Raw genomic sequence first — 23928 nt, 5'->3', positions numbered from 1 at the left:
ATTTTTATTTCATTTTATTTTATTTTATTTTTTTTTTTTTTTCGTTACTACTTTCTTGCTCCCCTTCCGTTTCCCCGTGTTGATTACCATATAAAGTGTATGGAAACCTGGGTTTTAATATGCTTTTACAAAATTAATACTGCTAAGATTAAATTCTGTTTTATTTCGGTGTTTTCTTTTTTGGCAAAGAGTATGTAGCAACGGAATGTGCTATATTGCCCGAGACAGCTATAAAGGTATTATAAGAATAAAAACCCTCCTAAAGGACAAGAGGGAAAAAAGGAGAAGGAAAAGGAAAAAATATAAGAGCAAAATAATATGATATAATAAGGAAAAAGAGATAGAGTAAAAAAAAAAAAAATAAATAAATAAATAAATAAAACAAAAACAAACCAAAGTAATCAGAGAGACTCATACTATTACTTGAGTAACTAGTTCAACAGCTTGCGATCAGGATCAACAAGAGGAGGGGGACGCAATTGATTATGGAAATAATAATCCAATTCATATAGAATGGTATATAGGATGGGCTAAAGGGTAAACCAACTGAGACAAGCGGAGGGACAACGAGATTTACGCAGTATGAGCGAATTGAGAAGGAACGATACTGGATCATCAATTGAGGAAAGCAAGTACAAGTGGTTGTGAATATGCAAACATTCAAAAGCATGGCGACAACTCTAGTTATGATAGGGGTGAAAGATACATTCCTTAGGTTTACTACCAGGTAGCCAGCCAAGGCACCAGCAAAGTACGCGGCACCGTTCCGAGGTAGTCATAGGTAACCAGAGGATGGGATCCAGTTCAAGAGTAGGACTATAAAAAGACAGCAGTATGAAAATTGATTGGGCAGATAGAGCTAGAAATTGGTGAGCTAGAAATTTACTACAAAGAGTTGCGGCTTTGATATAGAGAAGTCTTGGAACTGTTTAGTCAACTCCTCTATAATGTCGTCAGCAACAAGCTGAGGATCATCATCTAGCAAGTTGTTTATAAAATCCTTGCGTTCCTCAGTAAAGGTGCTCGTAGGTTCACTATTATTCTTTGATTTCTTGTAGGGTACCTCTCCTTTGGTATGTTTTCCACCATCTTTCCGCAGTACGTGGATTAATCAGAAATTCTTTGGCGAATTTAGTGATGTTCTCTTTCTCTTCAGAATTTTCAATCATTTTATCAATCAAATCCTCTCTTTGCTTGCCTGTATAAGTGTTGTAAACTGATGATTTGGTAGGTTTACTAGCTAAATAACTCTGGCAGCTGGCGGCGCGGCTAGTTTTTGTTTCAAGTACAATGTTTGGGTCTGTAATTTCTGTTAAGACACCTTCTATGGGATTATAAACTCTTTCATCATACTCATCAAAAAGAGTGTTCATTCTATCTTTGAAATAAAAAGTTTTTATCATTGTAGAGATCTCAAAAGTTTGAAAGAAAAAAAAAGGAGCGACAAGTAGTTTAAGTAATATTTTATTAAGAAAATTGTTTTGAGCACGAGATATGTATATATAAATATATAAAAATATATAATATTGCCCCAATGAGATCAAGATATATAAAAATCATTTAAAGGCACAAAGGTAGAATCAATGCCATTAAGAAAAAAAAAGCAGAAGACTGCTAAAATCAAAATGAGAAAGTTTCTTATGGGAAATATAGTTTTGGGCAAATTAAAAAAAATTCCTTGATTTAATTATTGTAAATGGCTTCCGTGCCAAAGATGCTGCTTTAGTCACTGAAATAAAGATTCGTACTGCCCAGAATTATAAAAAAAAAAAGGAAAGGCAGATGGTAAGGAAGTAAAAATAAATGGTAAAGTTGGAACAAAAATTGAGCATTTCTTAGCCTACCTAACAAATATGATGGATGCACTTGATAAAAGCTAGTCAGTTGAATAAGTTTATACAGTCTGGGAAACTAGGCTGGTCCAATAAAAAAATAATTGGATCATTCAAGAATTAAATTGGGACAGAAATACGAAAATGGGACAGAGGAGAATAACTTAAATTGAGACAAAATGTTAGATTTTTTCTGGACGAAAAAAAAAATGCCTGATTTTGCCACAGGGAAAATTGTAAAGGATATCTCGAAGTCCAAGTTCGACACAGATAAGCTTAAAACAGTGCTATCAAGTAAAATAGACCTAAATCAGCTTATTGAAAGTTTCCCCAGGTTTTATGAAAGCACACTGCCAGTATACACTCCCTTCTTTATCATTGCAAAGTTAGAAGCAACATTTCATGTATTTTTATATCTGAGCTCCAATGGACTGTATATTATAAACGAAGTTACCATCATCTCTTTATCAACGATCTTATTTGAAGTTAAAGATGAAGTAGTATCAAGAGCAATCTTAGACATAAATATCATTAAGGTAAGTAAGCATTCAAGTTCTATTATCAGCAATATTATACGAATTAAAAACTTATTTTCAACATAGAAACTTGTGGCGGATATTAAGCAACTAAATCAAACTATTACTGAGCTACAGCTACACAGTGTCAAGAATAGAAAAAACAGTAAAGAAGCTAACTATGTCCCAAGTCAGTAACAATGAAGATAAAGCCAACCTCAAGGAATGGATAAGGCCTGTTTGGTTCCCACCAAAGAATGAAAGCGACTCCAATAATGCCTAGGTTTGTATAATATACCCAACCTCATGTTATTTCCAACCACAGACCAAGTAAAGCTTCTTATCCAAAATGCAAATACCTACGTATGCTTCTTGATTTTTATGAAAATGGGGCTATAAAGACTCTTAAAGTACTCTACAGAATATTACTACCTCAACTTGAAACAGCAATAAACATTTGACACAATTCGACTTTTTTTTTCAATATCAATGGGCGCATCATCCGTGGCTAGACAAAGTTCTTTCAATTCTTCAAATACTTTGTTGAAGTAAACATGAAATGATTTCTGCTCACTGTCGTACTCATGGTAATTCCCTTTTTTGCTTCTTTGATTTTTCTGCGAGAGCAGCCATTTTTTTCCTTTAACAATCTGTTCTCGCTCTGGTTCGTGAGAATTACAATAGTGTCTAATAGTTGCCGACGCTTCTAAATCAAGAATAACAAGTCAGTAGTAGCAAAGGGTGCAACTACTGCTCATTTTGTAAATTTCATGAATGAGCTTCTTGATATCGTGGACATGGACAAAAGACTTATAGGTAGTTATCTTGTCATGGATAACTGTACTATTCATACGTCTCATCGTAAAAAGAAAACTGAAGCATCACAGGCTGATGAATGAAGAAAAAAACTGTCTTAAAGAATTGCAGATGCATGTAACGATGTACGCCTCCGTGGTCTTTATGGATTTGGTAGACACTCTAAGCGTCAAATCATCAGCTGCCATAATAAAAGGAACACCCAATTAGCTGCTTACTTTAATAAACATTCACTTATACGTATACGACAATCTTCCAATGAAACCGACAAATTGATTTTTTTTTCTTTAAAGACAATCATTTTCTAGGTTGCTGCACTGTATATTATTAGTCATAATTATTTGGCTATTGGTGTCTTTTGTTGCATACAATTAGTTATTTGGTAACTATTAGACCTATTATTCACAATTATTGACAAAGTAACATATCATATAATATCTCGGAATATATCATTTATTTCAAGTACTACTTATATCTATTGACGTTCCCCTAAAAACCTCTTTTTTTTTTTCTTTTAATTTCTGCATATGAAAGTTGCCTATATTCTAATACCCCTCCTTGACTAGTTATATGGAAAATTCTTTATAAATTCAATTATTATTTCCTTTTTCCATAAAAATTGTATCTTTATTACTATTATAACCCGGACAAAGATTTATTCATGGACTTTCTTCTCTTACTAATTATGACATGGTTATACTTTTTTCTTTTTATTCTTGACCCTAATAGGATTTTTAATTATCTTTTATGAAAATAAGACTGAGGCAACTTTTAATACATGTGAGCTCAGTTGGAATAATTTCATGTATTCTACTTTAGTAGTAGGACTTAAATAGACACTACCAAATGATACGCGCGCTTCTTTAAATAAACTTTTTTTTTCTAGGTACAAATTTCAAGATCGTCCACCACCAAGCATTTTTCTACTTGAACTGGCTTTAAAAACAAATCGAATCAAAGTAAATTCGTTTCCCCCTCTCCCCCCATTCTTTCAAAATTTCAAATAAATCCTTTTAATTGTATACATTCTTCTTTTCTTTCATTTTTATGTAAAAAAAAGAAATCAGGTTAGAAATTTACATTCTAAAAGAAAGAAAATATGAATGAATATGAATGACATTTTTGCTTTTATTTGTATACAGGAACGATTATCCTCTTTTTTTTTTTTTTTTTTTTTTTTTTTTTTTTTTTAATTTTATGAGGGCACAAATAATAATTCCGGTACTCAAATTCGTTTATACTTTCACTTTATAGAATATATATTTTGTTGTGTAATATTATTTATACAACAACAAACTCCTCTCCTTTATTCACTCTAGAACCTTTTTTATATATATTCTCTCCTATTTTATTTTTATTTTACTAGTCTACATAATTAACTACTTATCCACTCACTTAACTATATACATACATACATAAGTATACATATACACATATAAATATATATCTTTGCTTTGCTTTGCTTCGTTTTGCTTTATTTATATAATGACTCAACTAGAATCAACTATTGTTTCATTACCATCTCCAAATCAAACAATTCTGAAATGTAGTTCCTGTCAACAATCTTTGGAGGGAAACTTGGCACGCGCTCTAGATGGTGTTTATCATTGGAAATGTTTCCGTTGCTTTGTAAATTTATATTATAAAATAATGTATATATGTATATATATATATATAAGATGAGGGGAGCTCTATCATATTAACTTTTTGCTTTTTTTCTAATAATGATGATGATGATGTTGATAGGATTGTAATGAACCTGTTGCAGAGAAATTTTTCCCTTTTGAATTTGAAGACGGCATTCAAAAACCTCTTTGTGAAAAAGATTACTATAAAAGATTAGAATTAACTTGTAATGATTGTGGGGATGCTCTACATGGTTCTTATATTACTGCTGTTGGTAAAAAATTTCATTTAGAGCATTTTCGCTGTTGTATATGTACAATGGTTCTTGGTCCATGCGATTCTTATTATGAACATGGAGACGATGTTTATTGTGAATTTCACTATTCGATTCAACACGCTACTAAATGTGCCGGTTGTCAATGTTTAATTCTTCAACAATTTGTCGAGATCAATAGAAACAATATAGATGAACGTTGGCATCCCGAATGTTATATGATACATAAAGTAAAGTCAAAAAAAAGGGGGAAGGGAAGCTTTAAAAGTTAATTCCATTTTCATTATATAGTTTTGGAATGTTAGATTAGGTCAAACATTTGAAGACATTGCTGAAGATTTAAATGAAAACAGTAATAAAAAAAAAAAAAAAAAAAAAAAATGGAATTGTATGCTAAACATTCCTGCGACTTTATAATTTAGATCTCAGTCAAATGTCTCGAAGTGAACTTCGTGAATTTCATGAAAAAAACGAAGAAAAAATATATAGAATTTGGACAATTTTATCTGCTTTTGAAGGTAATGAAAATAAGGATTAATTCCAATTTTATGAATTGATATAGATGTATATGTTATATGACTAGAATCCGCTGCTGGCTGTATTTCAGATATGTTATTAAATTTTTCAGAAGGCAATTATGTTGAAGGTGTAAAAATGGCAGATTATTTCGTAATCCATGTGGACGTTTTATTTACAGCTATCGATAAACTGGCCAAATATTACCATGAAGAAATCAATGAGAATTTACCTTATGATCGAGAAACAACCATGCTTTGTAAAAAAGTATCAAATTTCTTTTTTCTTTTATCAAATACTCAGCGAAATGAGACTCATCAGAAGATGAGTATCACTCAAGATCTTCTTACTCTCGTCACCGGTCTTGCTCAATATTTAAAAGTCTTGATTCGTATTGGCTTGACAGGTTCCTTACGATTAGATAAAAGAAAGAATAAGAAATCAAATGCTGTTAGTGAATTCTTAAGTCAACTGATGGAGTTGGCCAATAAAAAGAAACGTATTTTGAAGGAAGAGGACTCTTCAGTTCCTTCTAACTTGTGCCAACTTTGCCATAAGATGTGTGAAGAGGATGGCTTTCGATATGAAAACCTTCTTTGGCATTATTCATGTCTTTCTTGTGCTGGATGCGGTTCAATTTTAACAACAGATTACTTGGATGATACATTCAACACAGGAGATAAAACATATACTACACTATGTCGAAAATGCAACACCACAACCGGCCTTGATTTTCGTGAGGTCTTTAAGAATGACTTGACTTATAGATCTAAATTAAAGCAATCTTCATTCTTATTACATATTGCCTTGCAAAGATTAAATGTATCCTTAAATGGTCCTTCTGGTAAATATATATAATATACTCTTCTTTAAGTTAACGTGTCTTATTTAAAGAAATATTAGGAACCAAACAACAAATGTCTAACTTTCAAAGATCTGTAATGGATCGAAAGCCATTACCTTTACAGAAACAAGAGATTAAAGAAAAATACATACCAGAATTGAATCATGAATTAAAAGAAAAACTAGAACTTCCACAAGAACACCAATACAAATCAGAGTACTCCTATCCTCAGTCATTATTACACAAATATCAGCCTACACCTTTACCTAGTAGTTATCCATCCACAGTCTGTCAAGAACAGCCTACAAATGAAGAAATTAACCTAAATGATATTAAACGTATGAAATCAATACACTTGAATCGAAAGCATACAAATTCACATCGTGTTGGTAAACGTTCAACCCTGATGGAAATCCCTAGTCCAACCACTGCCTTTTTATCCAATCAGTTTGATGAAGTAAAAGGCACTCATGATCCTCTATCTCGTAGTCATCTCACAACGGTCTTGAATAAACAAATCTCAGGTCAACCACATGAGTTCGTCATGGACTATGATCCATCACGACTCTCTATGAATGTGCTACGTCAACAACAACAACAACAACAACAACAACATACATACACAAAGCCTATTCCTAAGGCAAAGAGTTTTTATTTTGCCGAATTAGGAACTTTACAACACTTTATGTTAAAACGTGTTGCAGTCATGTATCTACATGAAATCCTCCACGATCATTTTACACTTGAAGAGTTAGCAGGTTTAATTGATGAACAACAAAATCCTACCTTTTGGGGTAAATTCGTTACCAGTTTGAAAGCGAGCGGACGAAAGAAAGTACCAAAACCAAAAGGTAGAAAGAAAGAAAGAAAAAAAGTGTATAAAGACAAGATTTATTTATTTATTTTTTTTCTTATTGTAGAAGGAACATTTGGCGTACCCATTGATATCTTGGTCGATAAAAATGGAATTGAATCCAATTTAGGATTAGGGCCTACTCGAATGATTAAAATCCCTTCCTTTATTGATGAATGTGTAACAGCTATGAAACAAATGGATATGTCAGTGGAGGGTATCTTTCGTAAAAATGGCAATATTCGTCGCTTAAAGGAACTGTGTGATGATATTGATAAAAATCCAGGATGTGCTCAATTTACCAATGAGACTCCAATTCAAATAGCAGCTTTAATAAAAAAATTCTTGAGAGAATTACCAGATCCTCTTTTGACATTTAAACTACATCGATTATTTATTGCAGCATACAGTAAAGGACAAAAAAAAAATTGTTTTTTCTTCTTCTTCTAACTATTGCTTACTTCTTCTCTTTTTCTTCTTTCTTTCTTTCTTTCTTTCTATCTTTCTTTCCTTTTTTTTTTTTTTTTATTACTAGAATTGAAATCAGAAGCAGATCGTAAACGTGTGATTCATTTAATTTGTTGTCTTTTACCTAAAGCCAATCGTGATACAATGGAAGTCTTGTTTATATTCATGAAATGGGTTGCACAATTTGCCGAGGACGCTGAAGGAGGTGGAAGTAAGATGACAGTTGAAAACTTGGCGACCGTGATTGCTCCTAATATCTTGTATTCAAAAAGTAAAGACCCTCAAAAGGATGAATCCTTATGCGCTATAGAAACTGTAAACCTTCTAATACAAAATGCTGAAGAATTTGCAACCGTCCCTGAAGATTTTATCCCTCTTTTACAAAATTTAACAGGTGAAGAAAGTGAATTGGAATTTCGACGTATAGAAAAAATTTTCCAAACATTTCTAAATAGAAATTAAACAATGTAATAAACAAAAAAAAAAAAAAAAAAAAAAAAAAAAAAAAAAAAAAAAAAAAAAAGAAAAAAGAAAAAAAAAAGAAAAGGGTACGTATTGTACGCTTTATTTTAAATGAAGCAACATATTTTTTTATCATTTTTAAAAGGATCTTTTTATTGAATTGATACCTCTTGTAATATATATAATGTTGAATTATAGCTTGTTTGTTTAAACATTTCTATCTGCTAATTCGTTTTTTTTTATTACACTGGATTCTTATTTAAAATAATAGTTGTAGAAAGAGTAATGATGACACAAAATAGTCTTCTTTTTTAGCAAAGTTTATTATAATTTCCTTTTTTTTTTAAAAAAGAAAAAAAAAAACCAGAAATGCAATATAAATATGTATACATATATAAATTTGTACAATAATTGGGCAAGAGCCCCTTCTCCCCAAGTAAACATCACATACATTTTTTTTTTTTTTTTTTTTTTTTTTTTTGCTGCTATTAATTTAAAATGAAGAAAGAACTTCTTCCTCAGCACTGTTTTTTTTTAAACCTTCCTTTTGTTGTTGGAAATCTTCATTGTCAATGATATCTTCTAATAAAGGATTGAAATAATCCAACAACTTGAGAATATCAGGATAAACAATCTTTTCAATACCATCCGCCCATAAAAAGTCTAGATGTTCCCACTTCTCGATTGATTTTACATAGGCTAGTGGAGAAGGTAAATCAGCAGCTAAAACATGAAAATCAACAAGTGAATCTGAACGACCGTAAAAGATGGAAATAGGTGTCTTGATCTGAAGCGTTGGAAAACGTGGAGGGATATGATCTGCAACAGCATTGACAGTATGATAAGGTAATCGACTAGGCATTTCGTCATACATCTGAAACTGACCAGTACGAATGATCTGAAACCAGTGCACTAAGGATTTGACACTTGTAAGTGAATACAGATGTTGATAACTGACTGTCCTTTGATCTACTGTCATATTCTCTCCTGTCCAACCAAATAAGAACTTTACACTAGCATCTATGACTTTTACAAATAGAGGTGGACTTATGAAACGTTGCCAAAAGAGAGCTAATTTTAATGGTGTCTTTCGACCAAACATAAGATAGATGACACTAGGAGTGGCTTTTACGAAGGCATCAATAAGGGGATGCTTTAATCCTTTAGGAGTTGTTGCTGGAGCCATAGCGATGAAAAGATTGATTTTCTTATTTAAATCTGAATTTAAAGAAAGACCTGCAAATGCTTGAGCAGTACCTTGTGAAAAGCCAATATATGTCAAACTAGAGGCACCAGTCTCTGATAAAATATACTTGAATAATGATGCAGAATAAAATAAAATAAAGCTTGAATAAACACACACAAAAAAAAAAAAAAAAAAAAAAAAAAAAAGTACATTCATGACTGTATGCATTATATTATATATTCTATACTTACATTCACTGTATCAGGTAAATCTCTCATTGCAAATTCATTTAACGAAAAGTTCCAAAAGGGTTGATGACGAGGACTAAGGTTAACATGATATTGAGAATATTTATTACCACGAGCATTTCCTAACCAAACATCATAACCACGACTAGCCAAGATATAAGGTAAATTATTATATTCTTCAATATTCGATACCCAAACTTCTGAAGACATTAAAAACCCGTGATACAAAAGTACAACAGGCTTTCCATGATAGCCAATATTAACAGGTAACTTTTGCCTCATAAATTTATCTAAATTATCAATGACTTCAACTCCCTTTTTAGCTTCATATTCTTTATTCCTTTTCACTGTAGGTGGTTGACGTGGTACCTTTAAAGCTGGAATACGATGTACACATAAAAGATAATCATCCTGAGTACGAACAAGATGTTGTTCACACTCATAGTTTTTCCTTTTTTTTAAAAAAAAATAAATAAATAAATAAATAAAATAAGTAAATAAGCAAATAAGCAAATAAATAAATAAATAAATAGACTTTATTTGTGTCCAATATAACAACAATAAAGTCAACTAAATGCCTTACCAATATCGAACCATCTTCTCAAATCCTTCAGCTTTCTCTAAAGGGCTAACATGAGGCTTATGTTCTACTTTTAATAACCATGGAAAAAGGCTTGGAACCATTTTAATTATTATTATTAAAAAAAAATAGTCATTCATCATCATACAATGGACTTACAAACGAATGACTACGTCAATCCATTTAATAACAAATCTTGGTAAAATCAATACAATGATCCGAATGACGCTTTCACAGAGAAAGAAAAGAATGGTAAAAACCAAACTAATCAACATATTTAGTTAGTAAAAAGTTGAATGGGTATCCTTTGTTTCTTTTTACCCTTGATAATCTCTAAAGGTTAAACGATCAAGTATAGGTATTTTTATCATAATTAATTAAAAAAAAGAAAAAAGAAAAAAGGAAACACAAAGAAATTAAAATATGAAACGAATAATTAAAGTTCTTTTTTTTTTTTTTTTTTTTTTCTCCTGTTTTTTATTTTTATTTTCAGCAGTAATAAATGAGAAGGTGATACATACAAAATTGTATAAATTTCATGTGATTATTTAAATTGGCCAGCCCTCATCGTCTAAAGGCATGACACCTTCTTCATCTTCAAATGTATTAAGTACCTTCATATATCTTGGATCATTCATATCTACGTTTAGCCACCTTTGGACTGTCTTTTCTTCTACTAGGGCTAATCTTCTCTTTAATTCTTCTTCTGTTAAATTATTCCAATTAATTCCCTTTAAAGGATTATTTGTTTCTTCCTTATTATCTATCTCTTCTTCTTCGTCATCATCATCATTAAAGAACTCGCTTGATATTGAAGAAGAAGACTCTATCCATGGATTATTCATTTGACTATTATAATCAATAGCTTTATCCCATCCATCTTCTTCTTTTTCATTCTTCATGTCTTCTGTTTGGGAGTTTATCTTGTCCTTAAATTCTCTGGATAATTCTTCAATATATAACTTGTTAATTTCTCTTGTTATATCTTCAGGTGAAATGGATACAGGTGAGCTATTAGGTATAGGTGTACTTATTTTCCAATCTTTTTCCTTTTCTTCCTGTTCTTCTTCTTCTTCGGTTGAATAGATGTCTTTTTCAAGCCAAGTACGATAATTTTGTTTAAAATCATTATCAAGTTCAAAGTCGTCTTTTAGGAGCTCATTTAATGTATAATCTGGTAATCCTTGTCTTTTATCATTACTTTTATAGAACACAGTACTATTGGGTCCATTCACTTCATCCATACTAGGTATTAAATGAGGTAGATAACGTTGCCCATTATAAAGTCTAATCAACATACGTAAATTGATTTCTTCAGCCTACAAACCATGTATGTATATTATGAGTAAAACGATTCTTTCTTTCTTTCTTTCTTTCTTTCTTTCTTTCTCTCTCTCTTTTTCTATTTCTATTTTAAGCTTACTGCACTCTCTTCAATATCTATACATCCTTCTGGACATGATAACCAATCATCATTTAATGAAGTGACACAATGGGCATAAATAGCAGAGATGGTCTTCATATTTCCTTTTAATGACACACGTATATGTCAAAGAATTATATTTTTAAAAGTCAGTCCTATTTTTTTATAAAAATGGAAAAAAAATTACATGGAAGTTTTACCTGTTCTCCATTTTCTACCTAAAAAGGGAATTTGGTTTTTTAGGTTTTTTAATACGTATAATTCCAACACAGGATGACCTACTTTAAGTAGTCTTTTTAGGATAGCCTGAAAAAAAAAATATTAATAAGAATTTGTATACATAGATATTTATATATTTACAGCTGATTTATATTGAACTAAAAGTAAAATACGATGCATCTTTCTTTTAGTTAGCATCTGTAATATTCTTAACAAATTAATAGGCCAACATAAATTCCGTTTATTAACATATCCTTCTTCTTCTTCTTCTTCTCTATTCATTTCTTTAAAAGAACCAAAAAAACTTTATATATGTTTGAATTAAATTGTAATAAATTCTCTCTCTCTCTTTTTTTTTCTTGTTAGATAAGTAATACCTTAAACTTTCAGTGTCTGTTCTCTTTGATGCAAGTGAAGCCACTTCTTGTAAACCTAATAATTTCAAGATCAAAAGCATACAACCAGAGTCGATCAATACTTGCCCTAAATATTCGAATTTTAAGACGTCTAAATTATAAACAAGAGGAGAGAGAGAGAATTATGAATCAATACAAGTCATAATTTACAATAACAAAAAAAAAGGGGAGGGGCAAGGTTTACGTGATATCTTGAACCATTTTAATAAAAGAAGTAAAATACTAGAAACAGCCTTCGAAATAGTTTCTCGATGTCGAGTCATATTGATATCTTCTACAATCTCTGCTTCTTTATCTTTTCCAGGCATAGTCACAGTCGATAGTAAGAGTTTCAAAAATACAACGACAATACTTTGAAAGTTAGGTACGATTGACTGATAAATATGATGAATTCGATTCAATAAATTCCTTTGATCCTCTGACTTGATTCCTTGATTGATCCATATCCTATCTTCATCCTCATCGTCTTGCTGCTTATCTTCATTCCATCTTTCCCATCGATGAATAGCCTTTTCTCTTTCATGTATAATTTGATAATTAGCTGTTGAAATATACAAATGATTTATCCATACAGAACTTGCTTCTGATAAACTAAAAGGTAAAACTGCACTTGTCTTCGTAAATGGAAGAAGATGAGCCTCTGTTGTTTGTGGTTGCCTTTTATTATTGCCATTTAATTGATAGTGTTGTTGTTGCTGCTGCTGATTTTTAGATGGGAAAAGGGTATGATAAGGTAGATCTACGCCTTCGGATGCCTTTGAAAGTCCCATGGCCTTTGTTAAAGTGGAAGAAGCAGTGATGGTTAATGGATTGATCGTTATCTTTTCTGTTATTTTATTAGGTGGGGTAAAGGTGGGATATCTTTCGGTTGATTGTTGAATAAAATGATGCAAATCTTCTGGTTGACATTTAACAATGAACTTATGATTATCATGTTTAGGTAATCCATAGATCTCTCTTAGAGTCGCTTTCAATTCATCGTATTCCTTTTTATCATCAGGATTACCTAATGTAATCAATAATGCCTTATGTAATATCATCATTAACTAATAAAACCAGAATAAAGTTACATTACGCGTTTTATAGACAAGCTTTTAAAATACATTATTCCATCTACCTTTTTTAAAGGAAATGTTCTTGTAAAATGCTCTTTTAATCTAACAATGAGGTCAAACAAGAACTCTACTAGTTTGTACTTTTTTAATGATTCCTTTTCTTTGTTGAATATCAACACCATAAATAAGATGGTTAAATACAAATCGATTTCTTTACAATATAAAGTAATTAATTCCATTGAATTCGAGTTTGTTCTATAATATAGATGTGTATATAGAATTTTTAACTATCAAATACATAATATATATACATGTATATATATTTATATGAAGGGAGAAAGAAGGTAGTCAATGTCACGGCTACTTACATGGATACTGTTTCTAATTGATGGCATGCATGATTTAATGATTGTTTTAATACAGGTATAATGTCAAAATCAAATAGTAACTGGTTATTTTGTCTCATGGATTCTATTAAATCTTGATGATCTCCATAGTTTCCTATCATTATGTATACTCTTATTAAGCCATAATTCAGCTATCAGTTCAGTTTGACTATATTACCTAATGAAATATAGACTAGACATTTTGCAGCTTTTATTCGTTGTTCATCATTTACGAAATCAAGATGATTACAACAATCTTGAATAATAATATTTTTTTTATCTGTTTGCCAATCTACATGACATGATAAACATTAGAAAATAGATACATGTATATATGGAATTACTTTACTTGAATACTCTTTTTTATATTCTTTTAATTCAAATTTGACTTCAGAATAAGGTATGAATTCATTTATTTCTTCTTCAATGCTTGGTGATTCACAATAATCGTATTTAACATAGTGTTGGAATCTCTACAATGAATTCTAAATTAATTTTTCAGATATTTTCTTATGCACTTGGTTTATCTACGTTATGTTTCTGTCCAATATAAAAGTTCTTTATTTGATGTGAATCGACCTTATGTAACACCTCTGCCATTTCCCTTTTTTTTTTTTTTTAATAAGATAAAATTAAATAAAGAGGAGTAAGACACATGTATATAAATAAATAGTCATTTATACTTGTTTTTTTACTTTTAATAGTTATTACAACAAATTTTACTACTGCTCGAGCCGGATCAGGGGTAAAAAAAAAAAAAAAATAGAATAGAATAATAATAATGTATGCAAATATATTTATATTTTCTGTTTTCTAACAAATTGTTTATGTAATAAAAGAAGCCCTAAAAAGATACAAATAGAAAGATATAGATTATCTATTGAAATAAAAGAAGGAGTTAAATAAACTGATATTAGTGCTGTAAGAAGCGTTTTCATTATCAAAATTAATATACTGTATTTTTTTCCACTTGTTGTTGATTTATTTCGTGACTGACATTTTCGCAAAGAAAAAAAAATATATAGTAATAAAAAAAAAAGAAAAAAAAAAAAAAACTACATCATTTTTTTTTTCTTTTTTGAAAAAGAAGGAAAAAAAAAAAAAAATAGAGAATGGATGCATCTCCAAATTCGACAGCTACGAATGATAATACAAACATCAAATTTATAGCAGACAAGTTTCAAAATTGTAAATATAAATATATTAAATAATAATAACAATAATCTTGACTGTTTTCTTCTTTTAGTATCAGTCCCTGATAGTAGCGATACAACTACTTGCGAATACTTGAAAGATGGAAAATTAAATTTTTATGAACCTAAATTGAGAGCAGAGAATCATCCTCAAGTTGTAGAAAGTAAACATTTATTTTTATAGTGAAATAGTGTAACGCTTATAGAATGATAGAAATTATCAATTTTAGGATATTTAGAGCCAATTTGGAGAATGCAATAGACATGTATCCTCAAACAATTGAAATTCCTTTACCTTATCATGACTTGATCGCCGCTCTTATTCAAGATAGTGATGAACCTTGTACAGTACTTACAAGTCGGATTAATGATATTTTATCACCCTTTTTAAGAAATGAAAAAAGTAAGTAGTAGGATTTTACAATGTATCTTTTTTTTTTTTTCTTCTGCCGATTATTTAATGGACAAGTCAATAGTTGCAAATAAATTTGACTTGGCGATAGAGAAAGTCATTAAACAAGTAGCACATAAATGTACATATGGACTAAAACAAGAAGTGTATGAATCTATTGAACATACAGCAACTCATATTCCATGGGTAAAATCAAGGAAGAAATATAATTTATATATAGTAACGACTAAATCGCTTTTTTTTATAGCATTTAAATATTATGCGATGGGAAGTAAATGATATACAAAATTTTCCAAACGATATTCAACAAGCTATAATAACGAGAAGACAAAATCGACAAATGGTACAAACACTGTTCTACATACAATGCATGTATTATTCATATTTATCTTTCTTTCTTTAGATGACAGAAGTATTTTCTAATTTTATTCAAAGTCTACCATCTAATCAACAAACAACGATTGTGAATACAAAACATCGTAGACAAACAGTCTATAAAGAGGTCATGATATTAGAGGACTCAAAGTCAAAGCATTCAGTGGAATCAGAGCAAGAAAGAGAAGAGAAACGTATCAAGAAGGAGGAAGAGAAAAGGAAAAAAGAAGATGAAAAAAGACAACGTGAAGAAGAAAGACGATTACGTGAAGAAGAAAAAAGACAAAGAGAGGAAGAAAGGAGAAAACAACGAGAGGAAGAAAAAAGGTTACGTGAAGAAGAAAAGAAGAAGAAAGAAGAAGAAAGAAGAAAGAAAGAACAGGTAAGAGAATTTTAATATACGCGTCAAGTCTTTATTTTTTAATTACTTTGTGAAATATTTATTTAGTCACAATTACGTCTTACTTCATTATTTGCAAAATCAATATCAACTGAAACTGTATCTAATTCAGATCAGAAAACACTTGAACCTGCTAAACCTACATTATTTCCAGCATTTTACATTAAAGATCATGTTACAATTGCCGAAACAAATCAATGTAGTACATTCAAGACAGACATCAGTTATGAAGACTTTAAAAAAGCAATTTATACCAATCATCCAGATATTTCTATAAATCAATTTTTATTAAAACTCACACCAGAATCAAAGCAAAAGAGAGGTGTATCCACTCATGTTGATGTTCGTACACTTTTGTTACCTGGTTCAGCTGATATCATGAATGTTCCTAATGTACGTCTTGCCCTTCGAATGAAACTATTACAATTCTCTGAAAACGTTAGACCAGCCTATCATGGTACTTTTACTCAGAAAAGTCGTGTTGTGAATGGTCGAAAGCCGTTTGCACAAGATAACGATGTATTAGATTATGAGGTGGATAGTGAAGCTGAATGGGAACCTGAAGGTGAAGGTGAAGATATTCATAGTGATAATGAAGAAGAAGAAGATATTAATTCTGATATTATTGATCCCGAGGATGTAAATAAATAGAAGCAAACAAAAAACAATTTATTTTCTAACCATTCTCTCTCTCTAAAAAAAAAAAATAGGCAGGTTGGCTTGTGCCTGAAGGATATTTATCAGATAATGAAGGAGTTGAAGGAGAACATGATGATGATAGAGTGATACATAAATCACTTCAATATCATAAGAGTACGTCTAAACGTGTTGCTATTCGTAAAATTGTTTTAGGTCCTTTCTTTGAAGGTGAAACTGAAGAAGATGAGACGATGAAGCCTTTTGAAGCACAATTTTTGTTAGGTATATTTCTTTTTTAAATAATAAAAGTAAAACACATGTCTTAATTCCTTTTATTTTGTAGATATACCCAAGGAAGGATATAATCCTTTCTATAAAGAGCCTGTATCAAAAATCTCTGCAAATACTACATTAACGACTAGCAGTAATGGTAATACAACGTCTGCTACAAGTCATAACAAGAATGAATTTACTGAAGTGCATACAAATGCATTAATTAGTGTTCGTATTAAATTTAATATTTAACTATAGCTGTAAAATAATTGAATGGAAATCTTCTTTTTTATATAGGTTATTAATGAAAAACCGTTAGAGTCTATCCCTAGTTTAATTACAGAGGCCAAAGCAAATTGGATATTGAAAGATGTGTCCAAGCGTCAATTAGAGGCTAAAATCAAAGATATTGCTGTTAAAGAAAAAAGAGGCTCTGATACTGTAAGTTAAATAAATATATATGCATATTGATACGTGTAAACAAAATGTATTAATCAATTCTTTTTTTTTTAAAAAAAAAAAAAGAAACCTTCCTGGTATGTAAAGAATACTTCTCAGCAAACAACTCAATAAATGTACACCTTTTTCTTTCTTTTTTCACGTTAAAAAAAAAACTGAGAAGTGTATTGTATTTTTATTTAAAAGTTAATGTCTAAAGATATTATACGATTTACTATGTATGTATGTATGTATGTATGTATATACAGAATGTGTAATCTCTTTATGAAGTAATACTTTGCTATATTGCTTGTTTTTTTTTCTTCTTTCATTTTCTAATTGTCCAAGCCTCTTTGTCTCCTACCTTTTTTAAATACTTTCTTTTAACAAGCAATTTGATTAATATACGAACATTTTCTTCTGTATAATCATCATCATCAACATAAGATAAAATATTTTCAACAGTAACCATCTCACCCGGTCTATTTGCGAAAAAGTCATGAACTCTCATTAATTGTGTAGAAGCAGGTGGCATTCGGAACTTTTCAGGGAAATACAATAAATCAAATTTGGCTGGGATCTGTCCTGAAATGCCTGAAACCATAGTTATATTAGATCCAGATCCACTCGTTAAATCCTCCTCAATTTGTAAACTAGAACGTCGACCATTGGCTTGAGATAATGCATCTGAAAATTCAAAAGCTCCAAAATCACTATCTGTTTTATTAGATGCTCTTAATGGGGTTGATGTCACTGTTGAAAGGGATATAAAACTGGAATCCTTTTTTTGATTTTGATTTTGATTATGATTATGATTACGATTATTATTATCTTCTTCTTCTTCTTCAAATGAAGGAATGATAGGTTTTGTCCAATAGGTTGCAGACATCTTTTGACGTTGCTCTACAGTTATGCTAGGTGATTTGGTTGAAGCAACTAAAGTTGGTAATTCTTCATGCTCAGCCATCTTTTTAAAACTATGCTGTCTTGATTCTACAAAGGACATAAAACGATCTCTATCTGCCGCATTATCCATAGCCATCATATTCGAATTTTGTGTTGTATTTGTTTGGTCAAATTCTTTATCCTTAAATCCAATATTCAACTGTTCATTCTCATCTTCTGAACTTCGTAAGCCTGTTGACTGTATTACGCTTTCTGCTAATATCTGTGATGCTTCATGAACAGGTGTATGTATTAATTTCTCTGGATCAGGATAATAGGGTGTATGTGGTGGAGAGATCCCGTCGATATTCATGATTGCATCGTTATTTCTATCTTGATTAGAAGACGTTGAAGAGCCTGTAGATATCTTGTGTGGAATGGCACTTTTAATTTGTCGGTTTGGATTCTTTACAAACTGCATATATTCAGGAATATCATTAAACATGCTTCTATCCATTGAAAATCGTTGTAATGTTCCCTGCGAGGATGTGGATGAGGGTTGTTGAAGATTTTTACGAATGTATCCATGAGACACAAGTTCAGTAATTTCTCCTGCAGATAATTCATGATTTATTCGTTGATTCCAAGAAGAAGTAGTTGAATCTGCATGAGGTGGTCGATTGGTCATATTTCTGATATCCTTTGATTCCATCCATTGTTGTTCATCTTGATCCATCGATTTGAAAAAATAAAGCCAAATCTTTTAATTAAAAAAAAAAGGGGGGGATATTGGTTATTAGTGAACATGTAATATTACTCTAATTTTCTTTTTCTTTTTTTATTAAAAAAAAAAAAAAAAAGGAAAAGACATTACTTTGCAATAATTCCATATTCGTGAAGTTGCTTCTGCATATCTTTCTATTTCTGGTATTGTTTTCGAAGTTAACACTTGATTACATTCAGAAAAGTTTTTATCAATTTCTTGTAGATTTAAAGTAAGCTTTTGCTGTAATCGTTCTAACTGTGCATTTGCCTCTTCTTCTGAGAGTGTCATTTTTTTTAAAAAAAAAAAAGAAAATTCGAAAGCAAAAGAATGTAGGATTAGTGCACACTTTTTTTTTTTTTTTTTGTGGTGACATAAATTATTTATTAGTTTGATCTAGGTAGGAAAAAAAATATATATATTACTACACACACTACACATAAATGTATATATACTATTTCTAGATGCATTCAAGACAGAATATAAGCAAAGAATCAGATAAAAACATTTGTAAGTCTGAAGTACATTTAATATATAAAGGGTCTGTAATCAAATGCTACGAAATATCAAAAAAAATATATATTCATATATACACATATATATATATAAATATTTGCACTCATTTTTCCTTGAAAAGATAGACTGTTAACGGAGAGCTACTAGTTAGATGAATTGTTCTTTTGAAGCAGCTTATTGATTTCAAAGTGAACAAACCGTTAAATCAGATACTAACATTATCCCCTAATCACGTTCAGTATTAGTTATTTGTACATGCTGTTTCCCTGTTGAACCCAATATTCATCTCCTCCTTTGCCTGCTCGCAATTTATATCAACCTTTGTCTTATTTCCCAATAATTCCTGAATAAAGCATATTTGCATTTGTTGAAATAATATAATTTTAGTCAAAATAGGATTCCTCCCTTTTTTTTTTCTTTATTTATATAAGCGAAAGAATCGAATGTGTATAAAGTATTATTTATAAAATATTTTCTAATAAATTAACAAAACTCGAGCCATATCCACCACCAAACATGGCATAATGATTTAAATGATGATAGGATTCATAAATCATGATTCGGTCCTCTTTGCATTCACTCGTAGTAATTTCAAGTGATGATGCTGCTTGGTTTGAAAGTGTCTCATAATAACTATCAAAACAATCTTGCGTAAAGCCACCAAACATATTCATAATGCCAAATTCCGCTTCATAATGTCCGTAATAAGAAGCTGGGTCAAAAATAATAGGCTGGTGGCTACCTGTAGCATATACAGCCCAATTATTATACCATAAATCACCATGAAGTAAACTGGGCTTGACATGTCCAATCGCATCCTCGCCAAGCCAATGTTCAATATGTGAACAAAGCAAGTTACCTAATCGATCTACGTCCTCGTTTTGTCCTTTTACTTGTTTTAACAATGGTTCAAGGCGTTGACATTTCCAAAAATGAGCCCAATTTGAAGACCAAGTGTTATCCAGTTCAGTTGTGCCACACCATGAAGGTATGTCAAAACCAAAGTGATTTTGCTCGATAATAGAAGACGCATGTAAAGTAGACAATAACCGACCAAGCTCCTTTTGTGCATCTGATTTGCTACTATTACCCATCGGAATGTAATCCGTAACAATATAAGACATCTCTTGTCCTTGAGTTGAATGATGGATTGGCTTTGGAGCAAATCCTGGAACTGCTTCATTAATGCGATTTAAGGCTAAAAATTCAGCTGTAAACCAAGCACTTGCATTATGATTAGAATTAGACTTTTTTTTTAAAAAAAAAAAAAAAAAAAAAAAAAAAAAAAAAAAAAATGATTATGTAAGTTTTTTATTAATAGAAAAAATGATTACTATTACCTTTATAAAATAATCTCCTTTATCTGTTGAATAGCATGCGGCTTGGCTTATACAACCTCCACTTAATGTTTTTACTTTATTTACTTTCTTACAAAGATTTAACCTTTGAAGTTCAAATGAAATAAAATCGCTTCTTGACATTTTGACTTGAAAATCTTTAAAAAAAAAAGAAAAAAAAAAAGAAAAATAATAATAAAATGCATAAATATGAGTTTTCTTTATTATTATTATTATTATTATTATTATGTAATATTCTTTAAATATGCATCCAACTTCTCTACACACCAGGGTATGATGCAAATATACTAGTAATAACTGCTTGTGGTTTAAAACCTTGATTACCAATATAGTCACGGACGCATAACATATCACTCATTATAATATATGGCCAACCAGCAGCCATAGCACTATATAAAAGTGAATGTTAACCTAAATACTATTGTACAATTGAATAACATATACTTACGGTGAGTCAGTAGTTGCAGGACGAAGAAGAAAAGTTCGACTATATGAAAGTGGAGAAGAATTCTCATCTTCTTTAAATTCACCATGTAATGATACAAGTAAACCGACTGGTGTTTGATGTGCATCTACAATAAAATCTTCTGTTTTGCTTAAATCATGGATTGTGGAAGGTAATCTACAAAGCGCAGTTCCAATAGCTTCAGGACCGATTAAAAGACCTTTACCTTCTTGTCCTAAATTAATACAAATAGATAAATAAATGTGTATATTTTATAATATATAAAGTCATTTACTTTTTGATTTGCCTATTAAATTTCGACTTAAAGTAGTCCATGTTAACTTGTCTTCATCTTCCATTAGCTTTTTTTTATCTTTTCTTTTTAATTTTTGTTGTGGACGTAACTTGATATCAGACGTCACTGAAAAGATTGCATCGTGATCGTAAATATGGCTTAATGTTGATCTGTCTGAATCGAATAATTGATGATATTTTGTAATAAAATCGATAGCAGTAGTTTGGCTAATTTCATTATCAAAAAAACTAGGCTTATTATCTAAGGGTAAAACACGACCCGTTTTGTGAACATTGGCGATTTCTGACTCGGATAACTGAACCGGAACACCATCCAACATGACAAGTGAAGGGAAACGCTTGACTATATTGCGCATATAAGCTCGATCATTACCTCTTTGCTTGATTTCAGATTCACGAAGTGGGTTCCCTGTTAATAATAATTCTCTTAAATGTCTTAATTTACCCGTACCACTCAAGGCTTCAAGGCTATCGTATTCTTTGATTAAATTATCTTGAAACGATAAGTTTTGTACATTAGGTAAATATTGTGCTAAAGTTGAAATGGGTTGAACATTCTTGAGGTGATTACGAGCAAATGAAACAGTAACTACATTAGCAAACATTTCCCCTGCTAATTTCATCATAGCAGGGCCCACAATTGCGCTAGATCCAGGAGCACCTGGTGGTTTGATTGCTGATTTTTTTAAAATTGGATCAGAGCCCATGTCATCCAAATTTAAAAATTTCAATTCACTATTCCATCGACTTTTTAAAAAGTTACGAAGGATATCCATTGTCGATTGTTTTGTGTTGTTTTCTACAACTGAAGTCATTGGTAAAGTAGGATTGTTGAAAAGACTTATACGAAGTTGCTGTGTACCATAAATATAACCATCTAATCGAACTAATATACGAGCAATAACTGGGTCATTGACGGTAATTAACATTTGTCCTTGATTCAATTTAACATCTATAGGCTCCCATTTCTTTTTTGACTTGTGAACTAAAAATGGAACAATACCTGCTTCAGTGCCCACTTCAAATCCTGTAATCTTTTAAAGAAATAATAACATTTAACTATAAATGTCATAATGCTACTCCTATATTTATATACTTACTAAAACATCAACTCTCTGATCAATTGCATTCGCAGACTTTATACTACTTGCTGCCTTTGATCTATTTCTATTTCCATAAGGTGAACTAATATGCAAAATATGAGTCAAATATCCAGTTTTTTTTTTTTATCAAATAGATAGACTTACAAACGCTTTTTCTTTTTTCCACCAGTGCCTCCCATAGTGACATCTCCATCATCAAAGTCAGGTATAATATGCTTATTTTCACTAATAGTAACATTTTTTCCTAATGCTTTTGCCTTTAATGCTAAACCTCTTGATGTCTTTCGTTGAGCAACTTTCCATGCACCTCCACCAACAGTTGCTTCATTGTCATTCTTTTTTTGCTTAGCCGCAAAAGCTGCTTCCCTTGCTAATTCTTCTTTAGTTTTAATATCTTCGGCTTTTTTTATGGGTGTTGTTTTCGGTGCAGCTACAGCACCAAACAAGGCAAATAACCCTTTATTTTCACTCATTTATTTTTCTTTTAGATTGAATGATGTTTAGAAAAAAATCTCAAACACTCTCTCTCTCTCTTTTTTTTTTTTTTTTATTATTCGATAGTAGTTTAATTGATAACAAACATAGTCACAAAGAAGTCACACGTCAGGTCCAAAAATTTTTAAAGTTTTTAAAATAAATCCATTTTCATCCTTCTAATCATAGTAGACTGTATGCTAAAGATACATTTGAGGACTGCCAGTTTATTTACTATTCTGTGAAATACTTTCTTGTTTAGATAACTAAGCAATTACATGATTCATATATAGCTCTTTTTTTTTCTTTAAAAAAAATAAACAATACATATTTATTTATTATGAGACTTATTAAACTTAAAAATGGAGTTGGAATAATTAGACAAATGAAAAGAACAAGTGCAGTTAAAAAAAAAATAGTGTAGTGAAGGTAAACAAATAAAATGGCGAAGTTAGTGTAACTATAAAAGAAAAAAAAAGAAACTAACATAGCAAAGGTAGACAAATACTCTTATCTGAAGTAAAATAAAATAAAAAGGACTATATAATTAAAATGACAGCTTATAAACCCTCTTGAAAGTACAAAATAGACCTCCACAATAGAAGAAAATGTATTTACTT

At 30.7% G+C, this 23928-nt stretch overlaps 10 protein-coding genes across 10 annotated transcripts; 4 read left to right on the top strand and 6 right to left on the bottom strand.

The window, feature by feature from the left end:
• Positions 1-1145: 1145 nt before the first annotated feature.
• On the bottom strand, positions 1146-1400 carry BX663DRAFT_423139 (uncharacterized protein; the record flags this gene model as incomplete). The annotated part of the gene is made up of 1 exon (XM_051522421.1): positions 1146-1400. A coding segment is annotated over one exon (255 nt), but the record flags the coding sequence as incomplete, so codon positions are not given.
• Positions 1401-2041: 641 nt separating this feature from the next.
• On the top strand, positions 2042-2630 carry BX663DRAFT_433035 (uncharacterized protein; the record flags this gene model as incomplete). The annotated part of the gene is made up of 2 exons (XM_051522971.1): positions 2042-2368; positions 2520-2630. The coding sequence occupies 2 exons, from the start codon at positions 2042-2044 to the stop codon at positions 2628-2630; spliced, it is 438 nt and encodes a 145-aa protein (XP_051383624.1).
• A 1714-nt stretch (positions 2631-4344) lies between these two features.
• On the top strand, positions 4345-8228 carry BX663DRAFT_507164 (uncharacterized protein). The gene is made up of 8 exons (XM_051527293.1): positions 4345-4792; positions 4910-5293; positions 5355-5415; positions 5486-5581; positions 5647-6423; positions 6474-7274; positions 7344-7685; positions 7812-8228. Exons 1-8 carry the CDS (start codon positions 4649-4651, stop codon positions 8204-8206), a joined length of 3000 nt encoding a protein of 999 aa, XP_051383623.1. The 5' UTR covers positions 4345-4648; the 3' UTR covers positions 8207-8228.
• Positions 8229-8657: 429 nt separating this feature from the next.
• On the bottom strand, positions 8658-10623 carry BX663DRAFT_507162 (Alpha/Beta hydrolase protein). The gene is made up of 4 exons (XM_051527292.1): positions 10542-10623; positions 10224-10484; positions 9644-10091; positions 8658-9518 (listed from the first exon to the last, which is right to left on the bottom strand). Exons 2-4 carry the CDS (start codon positions 10364-10366, stop codon positions 8700-8702), a joined length of 1410 nt encoding a protein of 469 aa, XP_051383622.1. The 5' UTR covers positions 10367-10484; positions 10542-10623; the 3' UTR covers positions 8658-8699.
• Positions 10624-10687: 64 nt separating this feature from the next.
• On the bottom strand, positions 10688-14361 carry BX663DRAFT_507156 (uncharacterized protein). Its single transcript, XM_051527291.1, has 11 exons — positions 14251-14361; positions 14069-14192; positions 13898-14011; positions 13702-13834; positions 13396-13588; positions 12463-13324; positions 12240-12369; positions 12004-12166; positions 11844-11949; positions 11644-11747; positions 10688-11539 (listed from the first exon to the last, which is right to left on the bottom strand). The coding sequence occupies exons 1-11, from the start codon at positions 14317-14319 to the stop codon at positions 10769-10771; spliced, it is 2769 nt and encodes a 922-aa protein (XP_051383621.1). The 5' UTR covers positions 14320-14361; the 3' UTR covers positions 10688-10768.
• A 580-nt stretch (positions 14362-14941) lies between these two features.
• On the top strand, positions 14942-16287 carry BX663DRAFT_36975 (uncharacterized protein). The gene is made up of 4 exons (XM_051522187.1): positions 14942-15315; positions 15389-15510; positions 15572-15667; positions 15728-16287. The coding sequence occupies exons 1-4, from the start codon at positions 15120-15122 to the stop codon at positions 16094-16096; spliced, it is 783 nt and encodes a 260-aa protein (XP_051383620.1). The 5' UTR covers positions 14942-15119; the 3' UTR covers positions 16097-16287.
• A 190-nt stretch (positions 16288-16477) lies between these two features.
• BX663DRAFT_530772 (chromatin assembly factor 1 subunit A-domain-containing protein) lies at positions 16478-17461 on the top strand (the record flags this gene model as incomplete). Its single annotated transcript, XM_051530340.1, has 4 exons — positions 16478-16738; positions 16810-17020; positions 17082-17239; positions 17309-17461. The coding sequence occupies 4 exons, from the start codon at positions 16478-16480 to the stop codon at positions 17459-17461; spliced, it is 783 nt and encodes a 260-aa protein (XP_051383619.1).
• A 157-nt stretch (positions 17462-17618) lies between these two features.
• Positions 17619-19457, bottom strand: BX663DRAFT_36927 (DASH complex subunit Ask1-domain-containing protein). Its single transcript, XM_051522186.1, has 2 exons — positions 19209-19457; positions 17619-19094 (listed from the first exon to the last, which is right to left on the bottom strand). Exons 1-2 carry the CDS (start codon positions 19386-19388, stop codon positions 17778-17780), a joined length of 1497 nt encoding a protein of 498 aa, XP_051383618.1. The 5' UTR covers positions 19389-19457; the 3' UTR covers positions 17619-17777.
• Positions 19458-20018: 561 nt separating this feature from the next.
• BX663DRAFT_507147 (Fructosamine/Ketosamine-3-kinase) lies at positions 20019-21120 on the bottom strand. The gene is made up of 2 exons (XM_051527290.1): positions 20954-21120; positions 20019-20860 (listed from the first exon to the last, which is right to left on the bottom strand). Exons 1-2 carry the CDS (start codon positions 21092-21094, stop codon positions 20075-20077), a joined length of 927 nt encoding a protein of 308 aa, XP_051383617.1. The 5' UTR covers positions 21095-21120; the 3' UTR covers positions 20019-20074.
• A 79-nt stretch (positions 21121-21199) lies between these two features.
• BX663DRAFT_507144 (uncharacterized protein) lies at positions 21200-23339 on the bottom strand. Its single transcript, XM_051527289.1, has 5 exons — positions 22979-23339; positions 22832-22916; positions 21712-22765; positions 21420-21651; positions 21200-21360 (listed from the first exon to the last, which is right to left on the bottom strand). The coding sequence occupies exons 1-5, from the start codon at positions 23305-23307 to the stop codon at positions 21231-21233; spliced, it is 1830 nt and encodes a 609-aa protein (XP_051383616.1). The 5' UTR covers positions 23308-23339; the 3' UTR covers positions 21200-21230.
• Positions 23340-23928: the final 589 nt, after the last annotated feature.

This window comes from Cokeromyces recurvatus (assembly GCF_025118155.1).
Source record: "Cokeromyces recurvatus strain NRRL 2243 chromosome Unknown BX663scaffold_10, whole genome shotgun sequence".
NCBI classification, from domain to species: Eukaryota; Fungi; Mucoromycota; class Mucoromycetes; order Mucorales; family Mucoraceae; genus Cokeromyces; species Cokeromyces recurvatus.
The sequence above is the reverse complement of the archived record's forward strand: the minus strand, read 5'-3'. Positions and strand labels throughout refer to the sequence as shown.